This window comes from Perca flavescens, chromosome 23, assembly GCF_004354835.1.
Source record: "Perca flavescens isolate YP-PL-M2 chromosome 23, PFLA_1.0, whole genome shotgun sequence".
NCBI lineage: Eukaryota > Metazoa > Chordata > Actinopteri > Perciformes > Percidae > Perca > Perca flavescens.
In genome coordinates, this window is record NC_041353.1 from 7,151,905 (window position 1) to 7,166,613 (window position 14,709).

Consider the following 14,709-nt stretch of genomic DNA (forward strand, 5'->3'; position numbering starts at 1 on the left):
TGCTCACAATTCAAGAATGCCACACAGAGTTTATATTATTACACATTTTTAGGCAAACCGTAGTCTTGCATTGCCAGACACTTTCTCACAGCGCTGTGGAGGAGGGTCTGGCTAGTCCACACACCAAGCCGGGATGGGAGAAAAATGTGCTCTCGTTTATTGGCATTTGTTTAAACCAATCACAATTGTCTTGGGTGGTGCTAAGCACCAAGCGGAGCCACGGTGCCGCTGGAAAATAGCCTCAGGAAGGAACTTGTTTTGGTGGAACGTGTACGTTAAAAGGTTGTTTTAGTTGTGCAACAGAAAACTCAGATTTGACAGATAGTCTAGCTAGCTGTCTCGATTGCAGAGATCTGAGGAGCAGTTAACCATAGTCCTCATAAATCGACTGGAGTTTAAAAATACAACACATAGAAAGTGGAAGGTAACGGACATCTGAAAACGTGAGAGAAAAAAGAGTGACATCAGGCGGAATTTCCGGCAGAACGAGAGCAATCCTGAAAGTGGAATGTCGTGGATATAGACTAGGCAAACTGTTACTGAATTTGGACTAAACTAAAAGTGTGAAAGCAGCGTCATCTCCATGGTTACGGCTGGACTTACCTCTCAGTCTGTAAAGTGACTTTGGATGGCTCAACGTTGGGGTTCTCCCACTCCATCTGTGGACAGTGCATGAAGTAACACAGTGTGTAGAGGGCCTCGGGCTCCCAGTGCACTGTGATGTTGGTGGTCTTCTGGTGGACCGGAGTCCCGTTGCTGGGGTTCTTGATGTGCAGGGGTTGGAGATGGTGCATGGCCCGGGATACCAGATCACCTGGAGGATTTTTTCATACATGAGAATAGATTTTACCAACATAATGTGATGAAGAATAGGGTAAATAAAAATGACAGGAACAGAAATTCATTGAAGATAATGACATTGTGTAGTACGCTGAGGAAAGATCTAGTCATTATAGCAAAGTCCTACGCATTACTCTCAGAGCACAAATTCATTTTCTTCTGTACTCCTTTGTCATGGGTGTACTCGCAACACTTCTACTCACTCCTTCAATCGCTCACTCTCTGATTCACCGTACATTTAGTCATACACATATGCCCACACAATCCTTAGTGAGTGGGAAAAGCTGCCTTGAAATGTTAGGCACATTGTACTTCTCTCAGTAAATAACTTAGGAGTCTGAGCTCTTATTCTATCCTCGTTTTATCTTAGCTCTTATTTCTCAGTCTTTCTCCCAGTTTTCTTACCTAACAGTCATGGGGAAACAACAATATCTGTGTCAGTGTGAGCAAAATGTCAAATGAATCTGGGAAGCATTTTTAGGCCTTGTGACCTACCTGAAGTTAGAAATGTGATTGTGGGCTAGTAGGACAGTTGGATGCATTAGGGATAATCATAGACTGGGGATACTTTAGATTGTTTTAAGAACCTTTATCATTGTTTCTATAATGAGTGATAAATTGTGAAAATCAGAAGATCAACCAGGTCATAAACAAACAGTTTTGCGATGGAGTTAGTAATGCAGCGTGCTCTTATTTTGACAGAGTGAGGTATTTTTGTCGAGCCAACGTCATTTTTTCAGTTGATGCAGAAGCTGCAGCAGCATTTGCTTGGAACATTGAAGTTACCATTTTTTACACTGATCGAAGAAATACTGCAATTGTAGGAAAAGCTCAACATTCCCTTTCAGGTGGACAGTTCGATGAGAAGATCAATTACACTCATGTCTGTTAAATCCATCTAGCAGCTGGTTAGCTTAGCGAAACATGGGCAGCTAGCATAACAACCTGTAAAAGGGCAAAATGTCATTTTCTTTACGGCGCACAAGACAAAACGTGCTTTAGAGCTTTAGAGGTGCTGGTGTCGGATTTTGTTAACTTTAAGCCAGGCCAGACATCTGCCCCTGTTTCCAGTCTTTGTGCTAAGCTAAGCTTACCTTCTCCTGGCTCCAGCTTAACATCTAATGGACAGAAAAATAGATTGGAAAAATTGGAAATGTGGGCAATGATTCAGAGGTCTGGAACCAGGCTACCACGTTCCAAGATGTTATCAAAAACATAAGCATGACGGACAAAAATATGAACTAGAAGGGCACTCAAAGAGTGCCAATGTCCGCCAAGGCCATGGCCTATCTTGCAATATTAACGAAAGTGAAAAATAATTTGTATAGCTGCCCTGTGATTTGGATCCGATCCAAAATTAAATGTTCTTCCTTTACCCATGCTACACCCTTCCACCAAGTTTCATGGAAATTGGGCCAGTAGTTTTTCCGACAAACAAGACAAACAAACCAACAAACCAAACTGCAAACATAAACTCCTTGGCGGAGGTAATAATTACATCCAAAATGAAATAAGCTGCAATGATGCTTTAGTTACAATGTAGGGACAAAAATATTTGTAACACTTTCACACATTAGGGCATAAAGGTCGAGAATAGGCAGAGTGTGCGTAATTGAGGAGGCATAAATCAAAAAGTTTGTTTAGAAAAGCCAAACTTCAATTAAGTCATGATGGAGGACAGCTTGTAATATTTTTCCCAACATCACGAGGACTCGCACAAAAAAACCTTATAACCGAACAGATCTCTGTTAAAGGTACACAGGCCACAGAGATTAGGGAAACCTTTATTAAAGGCAGAGAATAGAGAACATGTTGTGCTTTTTCACTTTGATGAATGTTGTCAATTGCTTTTGGTATGAACCCATTTCAAGCCGTGAATTTCAAAGTCTGAAATCCAAAACTTGTGTACTACTGAGGCAGATATTCAGCGCTGGCTGACATTTAGAGAGTCATAATTCTCAGATTCAGGATTTTGGCAGATTCACAGCAGTTTATCGATGAGGTCTTTAGTGATGCATTTAAGAATAATGATATTGCTCTGAGAGGGAAAATACTGCTGTGTTAGGCTGCAGTGTCGATTTCTCAGAAAAATGAATACCTGCATTAATCTAATAATTTACTTGGTTTATTGGAACGCTGGAGGTTTGAGGCTTAAAGGAGAACACGGACACTGAGTTCAGACAGAAAACACCACAGCCTGCATCTTAGTCTGAGTTAATGCATTCTCTTACTGCATCCATGAGTAATATGTGTATAAAACAATATATGTGAAAGTCTGAAGCTGTGAGCTGCAGTGCTCACAGTAAACACATCACAGCCCAACACACATCCTCTCTTTGATCTTGTTTGATTGTTTGTTCCCAAAAATACCCAGTCTGAGGAATGCTGGCCTGTCTTGAAACCTCATTGCTTAGACAGAATGACACGGTAAGAGTGCGCTCCAAGGTTCTCCATCTGTCAGACTAAAGGCCCCTGACAGAGTTCACAGGCAGCCAAACGTAAACAGAGCACGATGCTCACAGCACAGTTTGCACTCCGGGCTCCAGGGAGCCTCACAGACTGTTATCTAGAAAGAATTAAATACATCAATATATGTACATGGGAATTCTACGATACTGTTGAAGTGATTGAAGATGTGTGGCCGGGTAAGACTCCAGCAATGACATCTTAGACAAACATGATTAGGTATGCAATGAATCAGATGCAGCGGGGCAGCTCCTGAAGGGGCTTGGTGCAGAACAAAGAAATCATGATAAGACCTGGGACTGAGGAAGATGAGACCTACAGCCAGTGCTACAGTTGTCATTGACTTTGGAGAACTAACATGGTTTGGTGGAAGTTATGGGGATGTTTCTAAAAAACCCTATTATCTCAATCAGCTTCTTTATATGATTGCTGGGCTCCTACATGAACTCAACATTTTCTGCAAAAGTTTTGGTGATTAAACATTACATATTGATGCCATTCTTGTTTTGTCTGAGCTCTTCTGACTGGTTCGAAAAGGGTTAATCACTAATACATTTTAATCAAAATCTGATGACAGTAAGTTGGAGGGTTGTTTGTCTACCAAATGTGATCAAACCACATCCACATAGATTAGCTGAGCTTTTGAGTGCTAAATACTCTAACAAATAATATCTAAGGCTGTTTGTTTTAATTCTTTAACTTTAATTGTTGCTTATTTAATCATGAACATTTGATCTTATTGAGAAATGAAGCCAAGGTTTTACGGGCTTGAAATGAGAAAAACTGATTATGAATTTCTTATCATTTAGTCAGCAACAATCCTTACCCTCAATCAGACCATAGAGGTAATCATTAAAGGCAACAATCATTACTTGCAGCTATACTGTGAAGCTTGCAGACTGTTTGCTATGCTGGTTTGGTACTCTGTAGAATGTAGCTTGAAACATCAATTAGGCAAATTCCTTCAGCACAGAAAACCTTTCCATTGCAGGTAGTCAGGTAGTCCCCAAGATGCTACTCAGTGTGAGTTTACGCAGTGTGCTACTGGCCTGAATATTAAGAGGAAGTGAGATAAAGATTAAGGAGATCAAACCAAGAGGACTGAAATATGCATTTACGTTACAAAACCCCAGGTACTCAGTGGGAAAACAATATAAACTAACAACTAAACAGACAACAGAGAAACACTAAGTTCAAGAACTGACAATGCTCCCCGCGGAGTGCAAAGCTTGCTGAGCATAAACAGAACTCTATAACCACAACACGTCCACAAATATAAGACAAAATCTAGTTTATTACTACAACAACATAACAGTCAGCCACCATGCAAATGGTTAAACCGCCGCCGTCCCTCTGAGCTAAAAGCCAGCTAATAATCAAGATTTCTTTGCCGTCATTAATTGTTCTTGTGACTTTGGTTCTGTCAGCAGGACAACATTTGCTCCAGTCTCCTTTGTTGTAATTATCTAAGCAAAACTCCTATGGGGTTCATGCTTCATCTCAGTTGAATTAATCATAGGGACAGCTTAGTGTCTTCCTTTTCTCCCAGCCAAGTCCTTCCCTCTTGGAAGGACTCATTAAAGAGCAGAACTTTGTTCCCTTTTCCCTAAGAAAAAATGGCGAACCAGCACAGAGCAGTAACGCCCTGCTATAATGAAATGTCAACACTGTAAATTCTGTCATACAGAAGCTGCAGACCCTGTACTCTCGTCTTTTTCTACTACATTAAAACAACTACATAAGAACTAATTTCTTCATGGGTCTAATTATTTTCATGTAACAAGATAAAAATAACCTCTGGCTCCACAAAAGCAAAACTTTAACAAGACTAAGAGTCTCAGTGAGGCTGTACTTAAGCACAGCAGTGCTACTGTAAATGCTAATGCTAGCATGGCAACATGCTCATAGAGACAATGTTATTATGCTGATTTAGTTTAGTAGGTATATTGTCACCATGTTCACTCTCCTATTCTAGCATGCTAACATTTGCTAATTAGCACTGATTGCAGCTGAGGCTGATGTAATTAGTTTTACAGGTATTTGGTTATAAAACCAAAGTATTGAACATTGAACATTTTGACCTGATGATGTCACTAGATGAAAAGTCATATTGTCACCAAAGTAATCACAATTCATCCTAAGGGGAATATGAATGTGCGAACCAAATTTAAAATGTAATGTAAATGAATCCAATAACTGTTGAGATACAGTATCTCACAAAAGTGAGTACACCCCTCACATTTTAGTAAATATGGCATGGTTTTATGTCGGTTAGCCTAATAACTGGTTTGATTTGCATTGAGAGATGATTTTATGGAAAGTACCCCATGCCAATCTCTAGGTATGGTGAAGGGTATGTGATGATGGGGAGCTATTTAATTCCAAAGGCCAAGGGAACTTTATCAGGATGCATAGTATCCTGGATCCATAAAATAAATGGCCTTTAAAAATAAACATCTGCCTGCCTCTATGGAAATTTAACATAGGTGTGTACTGACTTTTGTTGCCAGCAGTTTAGACATTAATGGCTGTGTGTTGAGTTATTTTGAGGGGACAGCACATTTACACTGTTATACAAGCTGTACACTTAATACTTTACATTGTAGCAAAGTGTAATTTCTTCAGTGTTGTCCCATTAAAAGATATAATGAAATACTTACTAAATTGTGAGGGGTGTACTCACTTTTGTGAGATACTGTATTTTAATCAAAACCACAATCTTTTTGACGTCAACTTTAATGTTTTCTCTTCTCAGTGTTAGAATATTGGTCCAAGGTAATGTTTCTCTTTTTAAGTTAAGATTGCTTTTAAAACATACTTCACATGGCAGTTTGTATTTTCTAGGTATCAATGTACTCCTACTCTGCCACAGGAACAACAAAGCACGATGTAATTATGTGCTCATAACGAGAAGCCACAGGGAACGTGGTTTGAGTTATTGTACTTATTGAACCGTGTGTTAACTTTGACGGAGAGCAATTGAACGGTATTAAGTTCCTCTTGCAATATAAGCATAAAACCCAAAAGGATTTTTAAATCTCATTTTTAGTCCATTATTGCTACAGTATATAAGGCACCAATAATACCAATATCACTAAAGACCATGTATTTCACTGATTCTGTATGGTTTTATTTTCTTATCATATATTTTAAATTTTATTTTATCTGTTTATTTCATATTTGGGATAATAGTTTTCCATTATAGCGTCTGACCAATTTGGGGCTGTTTTTTATTCTTTGTGTTTTGTATGTTTGCAAAGATTTGGAATATAATAATATAGAAAATAAAGGCTTGTATACTCTTTTCTGTCACCACCAGTTATTTGGAGCTACACTGTACCAGAGCTTCGTGATGGTCAGAAATCCAGTCAGAGATCAGAGGAAATGCCAGCTGCAAAACAAACACTCTAAAAGTGCACAAAAATGATCTACATGAATATTTATTCCTGTAGCCTTAATAATGAAAGTGCAATTGACTAACTTTTGAAACTAAAGACACTTGACCTATTTTGGTTTGTTTTTTAAAGCAGTTTTTGTGTCATAATAAAAGTTAAAGACATGCTAGCGTACATAATAAAACTGAAAAAAGTATTTCAACAAAAGCTGCAGTTTTTTGATCCAATGTTACGATAAAAATGGCATACTTTATTGAAAATAAAAATTCTGACTAGGTGTCTGAACTACCTATCAATTAATTGAACAGACGTGATTGTCAAGTGTTTCTAGAGCACATTGCCCGTGACCAAAATAGTCAGCAAACAAGCCTGTAATTCAAGCAGACAAAGTGAGGTGAGCCAACTTCTTGTCAAATGTGAACCGAGATTATCACGGCGAGACAACTGTTGTGTTCCCTAATGGAGGACTGAGATGGACGATTGTTCCGCTATCCTCTGACACACTGTCACGGCCTATAACTCCCCGGGGGCCGGACCGAGGACATTTAATCATCACTTGGTAATACGACCGACTCCGAGCTCTGCCTTTGGGGCACATTAGCAATTCCATGGCAACTATTAATCACAGTCAATTACAGGACATGTCATCTTCAACACATAACTACCAGATACTTTTACCAGTGCTGTTCAAAGTGGGAATAAATCACCAGTAGACATATTTAATATGGGACATGTGAACGGAGGTCAGTGATAACGTAAGTGTTCGAATAGACATTGACAGATACAGTACAGTAGCTGCTTTTTAGACTGTATATATGTGTATATATACTGTGTCCTCAGCTTGGTGGTTGTATAATCTAAAGTCACAGTTTTATGGCCAGGATGCAATCATAGAGAGAGGGACCATCTGGAGTTCTGGGAGTTTACCCGCTGGGCCAGTCGACCTGTGAGCCGGCGGTGAGCCAAACAGGAATGAAACAAAAAGGTAAAAATATATCCAATGTGTTTTTTTCTAGTCCTTTCTACCTGCAAACAGGCTCCATAGAGGGAGGAGAGGGAGGGTTGGTCACGAGCGGACCACTGATCCATCTTCTATTTTATTGTTTTATACACTGAACTCATGGTAATGTGACACCCTGCTTGTGTTCTGAATAAATCCCAGCTACATGGAAAAGCAGCAGGGCACCATCTGCAAAGGTTGGGCTGAAAAAAAAAAAAAAAAAAACCTCTAAGAGAGAACAAAATAAAGTGCCATGCTACAAATGCTACACAATGATTCATTTATTCTGAAGCACCAGACATCAGTGATGCACTAGCCGTTCCAGCGATTGGACTGCCTTGAACCTCTTCTGAAAATATCATACTATGCTCTCATACATGACCAAACAACAAAGCAAATATTAAAAGCAAAGACGAGATATAATTAAGGAACTTTTAAAAACAAATTACATCATGGAGCAAGGAAAATGCTGAAAATATCAGCCATTAACTTTAAATGGTCGACACATAGATCTCAATTAATCAATCAATCATTTCATTTTAACACTGAATCTATTGACTATATTTAATGTTAAAGGGATTGCTCATAGAGACAACTCCATAGAGGTAGCATGAATCTCTACAAAGTGTTTTAGCCTCTTTCAGCTAACCTTTTTCTTTTAAAGGCACATTTATGGTTTGATTTAGTCTTACATCTCTCCTCAACTCTGTTTCCAGCAGCAGCAGCAGGTAACGGTTTACAGTAAAAAAGCTCTGATAAATCAACTGTACGCTAACTACCCAGCACCACATAGTAGAAAGACAAACATTAGCAACAACGTTAGCAACTAGCTGGTGAAGTGAAGCATTTAGCAGCTTAAGATATTTTTCCAAAAAGAGGAAAGCACCCTTTTGGCAAAAAGTTAAAAAGCCTTTGTTCAGATGGTTATTTCATTATAAAATTCTTAAAGCATAGGCACTTCTTGTATATGTTAAAATAGGGCTGGGTTACAACCCACATATAGCAGCAGAAACAGCCCTCTTCAGGGTGTTTTTCTTGGGAGTTGGTGGAGATCCAAACGTGGAGTGAATATTAAACTTACATTCATCAGGTGGCCAGAAACGCGACCTCAAATTAATGCTAATGTTGCTCCGTGTCAGCTGGATGTGTAAATAGGCAACTGTTTGATAGCATGTTATTCATAACTACTATATATATATTAGGCGATAACATTGAAGATTCAAGGATTTATTTGTCACATACTCCTAAATATGTGCGGTGAAATGTGGGGGTGGCATACTCTAGACTAGAGGATGTGCTAAAAGTGGCTAGTGTGCAATAATAATAATAAAACAAAAGTTAGAATAGCTTAGCAACTTTGACCACGTCTCAGCCCCGCCTCTGGTGGCCAAAAATCGATCAACGCAGCTTAAAATGTTTCTTTCTTAGTTGTCATGCTTTAACTTTATTGATGAATTGATTCAAACTTAGTTAATGTGCAGTTCCTTCCTAACTAGTCACAACACCACTAAGTGGATCTCTGGAGGCAGGAACACTTGAAGGCAGAAACAGCCTAATAGCCATCTGTTTGACCCCATGATCCTTGAACAGAACAGTGGGGCATAGAATAAATCATTGAACGGTTTAGTTTTGAATTAGAAATTAACCAAAAAATATTACATTTATTTCATATCTCCTTGTTATTTTGAGTATCAGGGTCAGCCGGGGTCAAACATTCAGAGTCTCCCCCCCTCCCCCAACGATATTTTGAATAAATATACAGAATGAAGGTCCCATGATGCAAGATGCTGCAAATGTTAAGAAATCCCTGTTTAGGAAAGTCATGTGCTTGTCTCTGCACTGCTTCTGTATCATATCTGATAGTACTGGTGCGGCAGCCATCACGAATCCTTCTTTCTGGTCATTACAGCCTCCCCCAGAAGCCCCCTGTCACCTGCAGCTGTCCACTCCTGGACTGATAACTGTGAAGAAGAGCAATAAACAAACACCAGATATGCACAGTGCATCAGGGGGGGAAAAAAGCTGTGAAGGCTCATTTCCCCAGAAGTCCCAGAAATCCCCAGAAAAAGTATGTTCATTAACAATTATGAAACTGTGGAAAATAACAATACTAACAATAACAAGACCCTTCTTGATAATGACTTCTCTCAGTCTAAAGAGGCTTCTGAACCGTAGCTTCATTTTGCCTCATCATCTTAGTTTTGCCAGATATTTCCAGTCTGTGGAGATGGAGCAGGAGATTACACAAACTGACTCTGTCGTCCTATTGTCATCATCTTTCCTGCAACTCACAGGAGGGGACTTCTAAATGGATGCCACTTTATTCTGTCTAATGGCTCTTTTAGGGACTTTAATGGCTCTTCTGTGAATATCTGCAGAAGCACTATTGCTGCAGTTTATAATAAATATCTTTCCGATGTGTGGTCTTGATTATCCAATTTATCAAATGTGCATGAATAGTACTGCACCACCATATTTCAGCTGAGGGCTTATTTTGATCCCTTTTTTAAATATGCTTTACAATTACAGCACATTAGCATGCAAACATTTGATAACTAGAACAAAACACAAAGTACAGCTGAGGCTGATGGGAATGTCATTGGTTCTGCAAGTATTTGGTCAAAGCGAAATACATTTAGACCTGATAATGGCACAGTTGGAAATGTCAGAGAAGGACCAAAGTTATTACAATTGATCCTGTGAGGAACATAAATGTGTGTGCCAAATTTCATGGCATTTTATCCAACAGTTGTCGAGATATATCAGTCTGTACCAAAGTTGTGGACCATCTGACACACTAAAAACCACTAATGTGAATGCCACGGCGGTGCTAGAGAAAAAGTCAGGAGGATTATTAAAGTCATTAGGATGCATTATCAGGGAATAACACATATCTGTATCCAATTTCATGGCAATCCATCCAATAGTTGTCACAATATATCAGTCTGAACCAAAGTGGTGGACCAACTGACAGACAAGACAGCCATTACACTCACTAGAGCCAAGCTGCTTGGCTAAAAAAGATTGAAGGCAACACCTGCAATAATACCTTGTAAACTACAGTATGTAAACTTCATGGGTAAAATAAGTAACAGCAAAGGTAAAATATTTGTACTGTCAAAGATAAAGACAGGTGAGAGATCAGAGAAAGTTAGAGCACGTTATATTAAGAAATTAAAAACTTAACTAGATATTTTTCAGGCACATTCATTATTCTACCAAACTACAGCCAATTCTTTCACCCACTCTTGTCTTTGGTCACATTGTCTGTGGTTTTCAAAATGAAAAATATATTGGCAGCATAATCATGGAGGGTCGAAATAGTCTAAATTATAGTCATATGATTTTTAAAAAAGAAAAGAGAAAAACCAGCAAAAGACGTCATAGTCAAGCCTCTATACACTATATACACAGTTTGTCTCTTTAAAATAAAAGGACTTAAGGACTAAAAAAAAGCCATAATAATCACAGAAGATGGGAGTGCCTTCTTGTAGCAAAAGAATGACGAGTCAATGGTAAATTGGCTGTGAATAAAGCCTGAGAATAATACCCTTCCTAATGACAGGAGTTCAGTCCAAATACCAACAGCTATTAGGCCCTTTTGTGAAGTTCCCTTCCATCAAAGCACTGCTGCAAACAGCTGCCTGTATTTGCCTCTAAACAGCTGCCCTGTCTTTTTTTTTTTTCTTCAGAAACAGTGAGGTGAGAACTAAGAGCAGCCTGTTCAATTCACCGCCTTATTACCCCAAAACTTCCATTAGCCTTCTGGGCTCTCTCCAAAACACTCAATTAGTGAGTGTGCATTATCTCTCAGCAGCACTGCTGTGAAGTCTATGGTGTAATGTCCGTAGTCTTATTGCAGCAGGACTTGAGTGTAAAGTGGATGTTAAACTCGGACTACTTCAGCTTGTCCCTTAGCCACTAAAGTCACTAGTAGTCGAGGAGCTAAGAGAGGCAGCCTCGAATATCATCCGCTCTCACGTGTCAGGCTGATGGGAAATTATTAATGAAGAACATCTGCCTGTGGGTGTTGTACCTCTCCGGAGAGGTGCCGCACACTCGAACGCTCACACACACGCCGGTGCAGTCGTGTGCACTCATCAGCCTCGCTGGATATGCGATACATTCAATAGACTTTGATTAGAATCCAACCCTTGGGCTGCGCGACAACATAGCAACGGCATGATCAAATGACAACGTTGATTGGAGACGTAAACAGAGACCGCTGACCTTAAACATGAACAAAGTAATTAGCGCTTGACAACAAGTCCGTGGTTATTACCGTCAAGAGTCCTCGGTAAATGTTTGTGTCCTTGTGGAACGAACCTCTCAAGAACATGCCAAGAAGAACGGTTTACAGTTTAAAATTGATCCCGTGTTTGATGTTGTATAATCAGGGCTTTAAAATGGAGTACACAGTTGTTTGGGCGTGATGGGTCATTCTTTAAGTGTGTCTTTGGCTCTCCTTCGTTTTCCCCATTTGCTGCTGCTGGCCAAGTCGCCATGTGATGCATTCTCAGCTGGCAACTAAACTGCTGAGATCTTTATCCACCGTCCGTCCTTGTTTTTGCTTTGTGTTTTGGGAATTGTACATCAGCTTTTAGAAATTTTGTCAATGGATTATGGAGGACAAAAGGACACTTGGTAATACTTTGTAAGACAGACCCAGGATAAATAACAAATACAACAAAGTTGATACTTTTCTTGTTGAAAAGTATTCTTTCCAAATAGTCAAAGAGAAGGCAAACAGAGAAGCATATTTACAGCTTGCAGATGAAGTTGATGCAAAGACACAAGTGGAAGCTAACAGTCAGTTGAAAAGAGTTTCAACTTTGGCAAAAACTTTGGCCTATCCCAAGGCTTTAATATTGTACAGAGAAAAGAGGAAAAGGAAAGAAACTGGAGGAAACTAAGTGTGACCCAACTGAAGCGACGTCTTTAAGCTGTAAGTTGTGTTCAGGGTGAAAAAACAAGGACTGCAAAAACACTGCTCAAATAGCTTTGTGTTCAGTCTGAACACACCTTTACTGACAAATGTTTACAATGTCCACCATTTTAGCATGTTAGCATGCTAACATTTGCTAACTAGAAACCATCTTGCGATGGGATCACACCAGCCACGATGCCAAATCGGGCCAGGGGCATAAAGTAGGGAGGCCAATGGCCCCTTCCCTACTTCCTATCCCCTACTTCTGGCGCCCTTGCTCAGACCACACCCATCCTCAAACTCAGCCTTCATTTTGACCTCTACCACACGCCCATAAAGTTCGTGACTGTATTTTGCATGGTTGTGACACTATCGCAGTGACAAAATCTGGCCACAGACAGAAAGATAGACAGATGACAGACAGATTTATTGATACTGCGTGATCTAAAATTAGTTAGTTCTTATTATTAACTATGTTATTGTTTTTGTGTGGACCTCAGGAAGACTAGCGAGCACTTTGTGAAAGCTAATTGGGATCCTAATAGAGAATACAGAATAAAAAGGTTCACTTCAAGTTACATTAGGTCTCCTTTAAGTCTTCTGATCTTGAAATTGCCAACACGCTTATGAAAACACAAGAATGCAAATTGAGAAAGACCCCTAGTGTCTGAGTGATTTACCTTTAGAAAATGTGGTCTTTCATCTTCTTTTTGAAAAAGACTTGAGTTATACCTTAACAGCTCTATAATCGCTATTCTAATCTTGGCAGCACTGAGCTGCGATGAGTGAGTGGGATCCTGTGACAGGTATCGAGGGACATTAAACCATTATACAATAATGAATCCAGCCTCACATAATTACTGCAGCATGCAGCAACAGCCTACAAGATTTTCCAGCATGTGTCTTTTGTGTGAGATGAAGAGGTGTATGTCTGGAGGATTGTGAGGAAGGTTGTTTGTGTCAGCATGCCCCCACCGTCCTCCTTAAGGTGCTGGGAGAGATAAGGAAAATGGCCGCACCCTGCCTCTGTGGCTGAATGAGCTAGCCTCATCTTTCCAGCCAAGTCAACTTTTTTTCTTGTATTTAAGGTGGACAGAAACAAAGAAGTGAATGGCACTGCAGACCTCTGAGAGGACAGAGGAAGGAAGGAGACTAAATGACAGCAGGAACCTTTCCCAGCACATTGAGATACTGCTCTGCCTTGACATGTCCATTAGAGAGAGTGACTGAAAAGCACATAAGGGTGACATTATCATCAGTAGGTGGTCAAATGGGTAAAAAGAAACAGAGAAACCTCATAGCTCAAACTGCACCACCCTGTTTTCTGAATGTTTGATGTTTTTTTTTATGAGCTTTAATTATTATTATCTGTTTTTTTAACAGGGACCATACAAGCAAACATAGATACAATACAAAGCCCGTAACTGATGCGCAGCATATAGAGTTTATAGCTAGAGCTAATTCTCAACTCTTGTCCCTGGTTGGGCATTTCTAAGAACATTCAACTTAAGAGAAAATAAGTCTGACTCATTATTCATTTTTTTTTCTTCTTTTCTGTCACCCTTGCTGAAAAGTGGGTCAGATGTGAGATTAGGAAAGATGATGCATGGAGAAGCAGAAGAAGTATTTTACCTCTAATATGATGAAAAATGAGAATGGCAAGGACGGTCTCAAGATGAAATGTAATACCTCCCAGTGAATCTCCATGGTCAGTGTATGTGTGTGTGTGTGTGTGTGTGTGTGTGTGTGTGTGTGAGAAGCCATTAGCTCACATCCACATGGTGATTTTGGAATAATGGAGCAGAGATGATTGGAAGGTATTCCGAGTCACTGCGATATTAATGAAATTCTGTTGAAATGCAGGGTGCTAAGTAAGAATATGAAGGGTATGCATTTTTTGGGGGGCATTTTAGGACTTTATTGACAGGACAGCTGAAGAAATGAAGGGGGAGAGAGAGGGGGGAGCGACACGCAGCAAAGGGCCACAGGTCGGAGTCAAACCCAGGCCCGCTGCATGGAGGAGTAAACCTCTATATATACGGGCACCCGCTCTACCAACTGAGCTATCCGGGCGCCCAGGG

At 39.8% G+C, this 14,709-nt stretch overlaps 1 protein-coding gene across 2 annotated transcripts in view; it reads right to left on the minus strand.

Annotated features, from left to right (window-relative positions):
* The window catches only part of btbd11a (BTB (POZ) domain containing 11a), a 203,454-nt gene that overhangs the window by 34,471 nt on the left and 154,274 nt on the right, over positions 1-14,709 (minus strand). For both annotated transcript variants that reach the window (XM_028570170.1, XM_028570171.1), the window contains exon 3: positions 604-814. In XM_028570170.1, the coding sequence (XP_028425971.1) occupies positions 604-814 (211 nt within the window). The remainder of the gene's footprint in view (positions 1-603; positions 815-14,709) is intronic.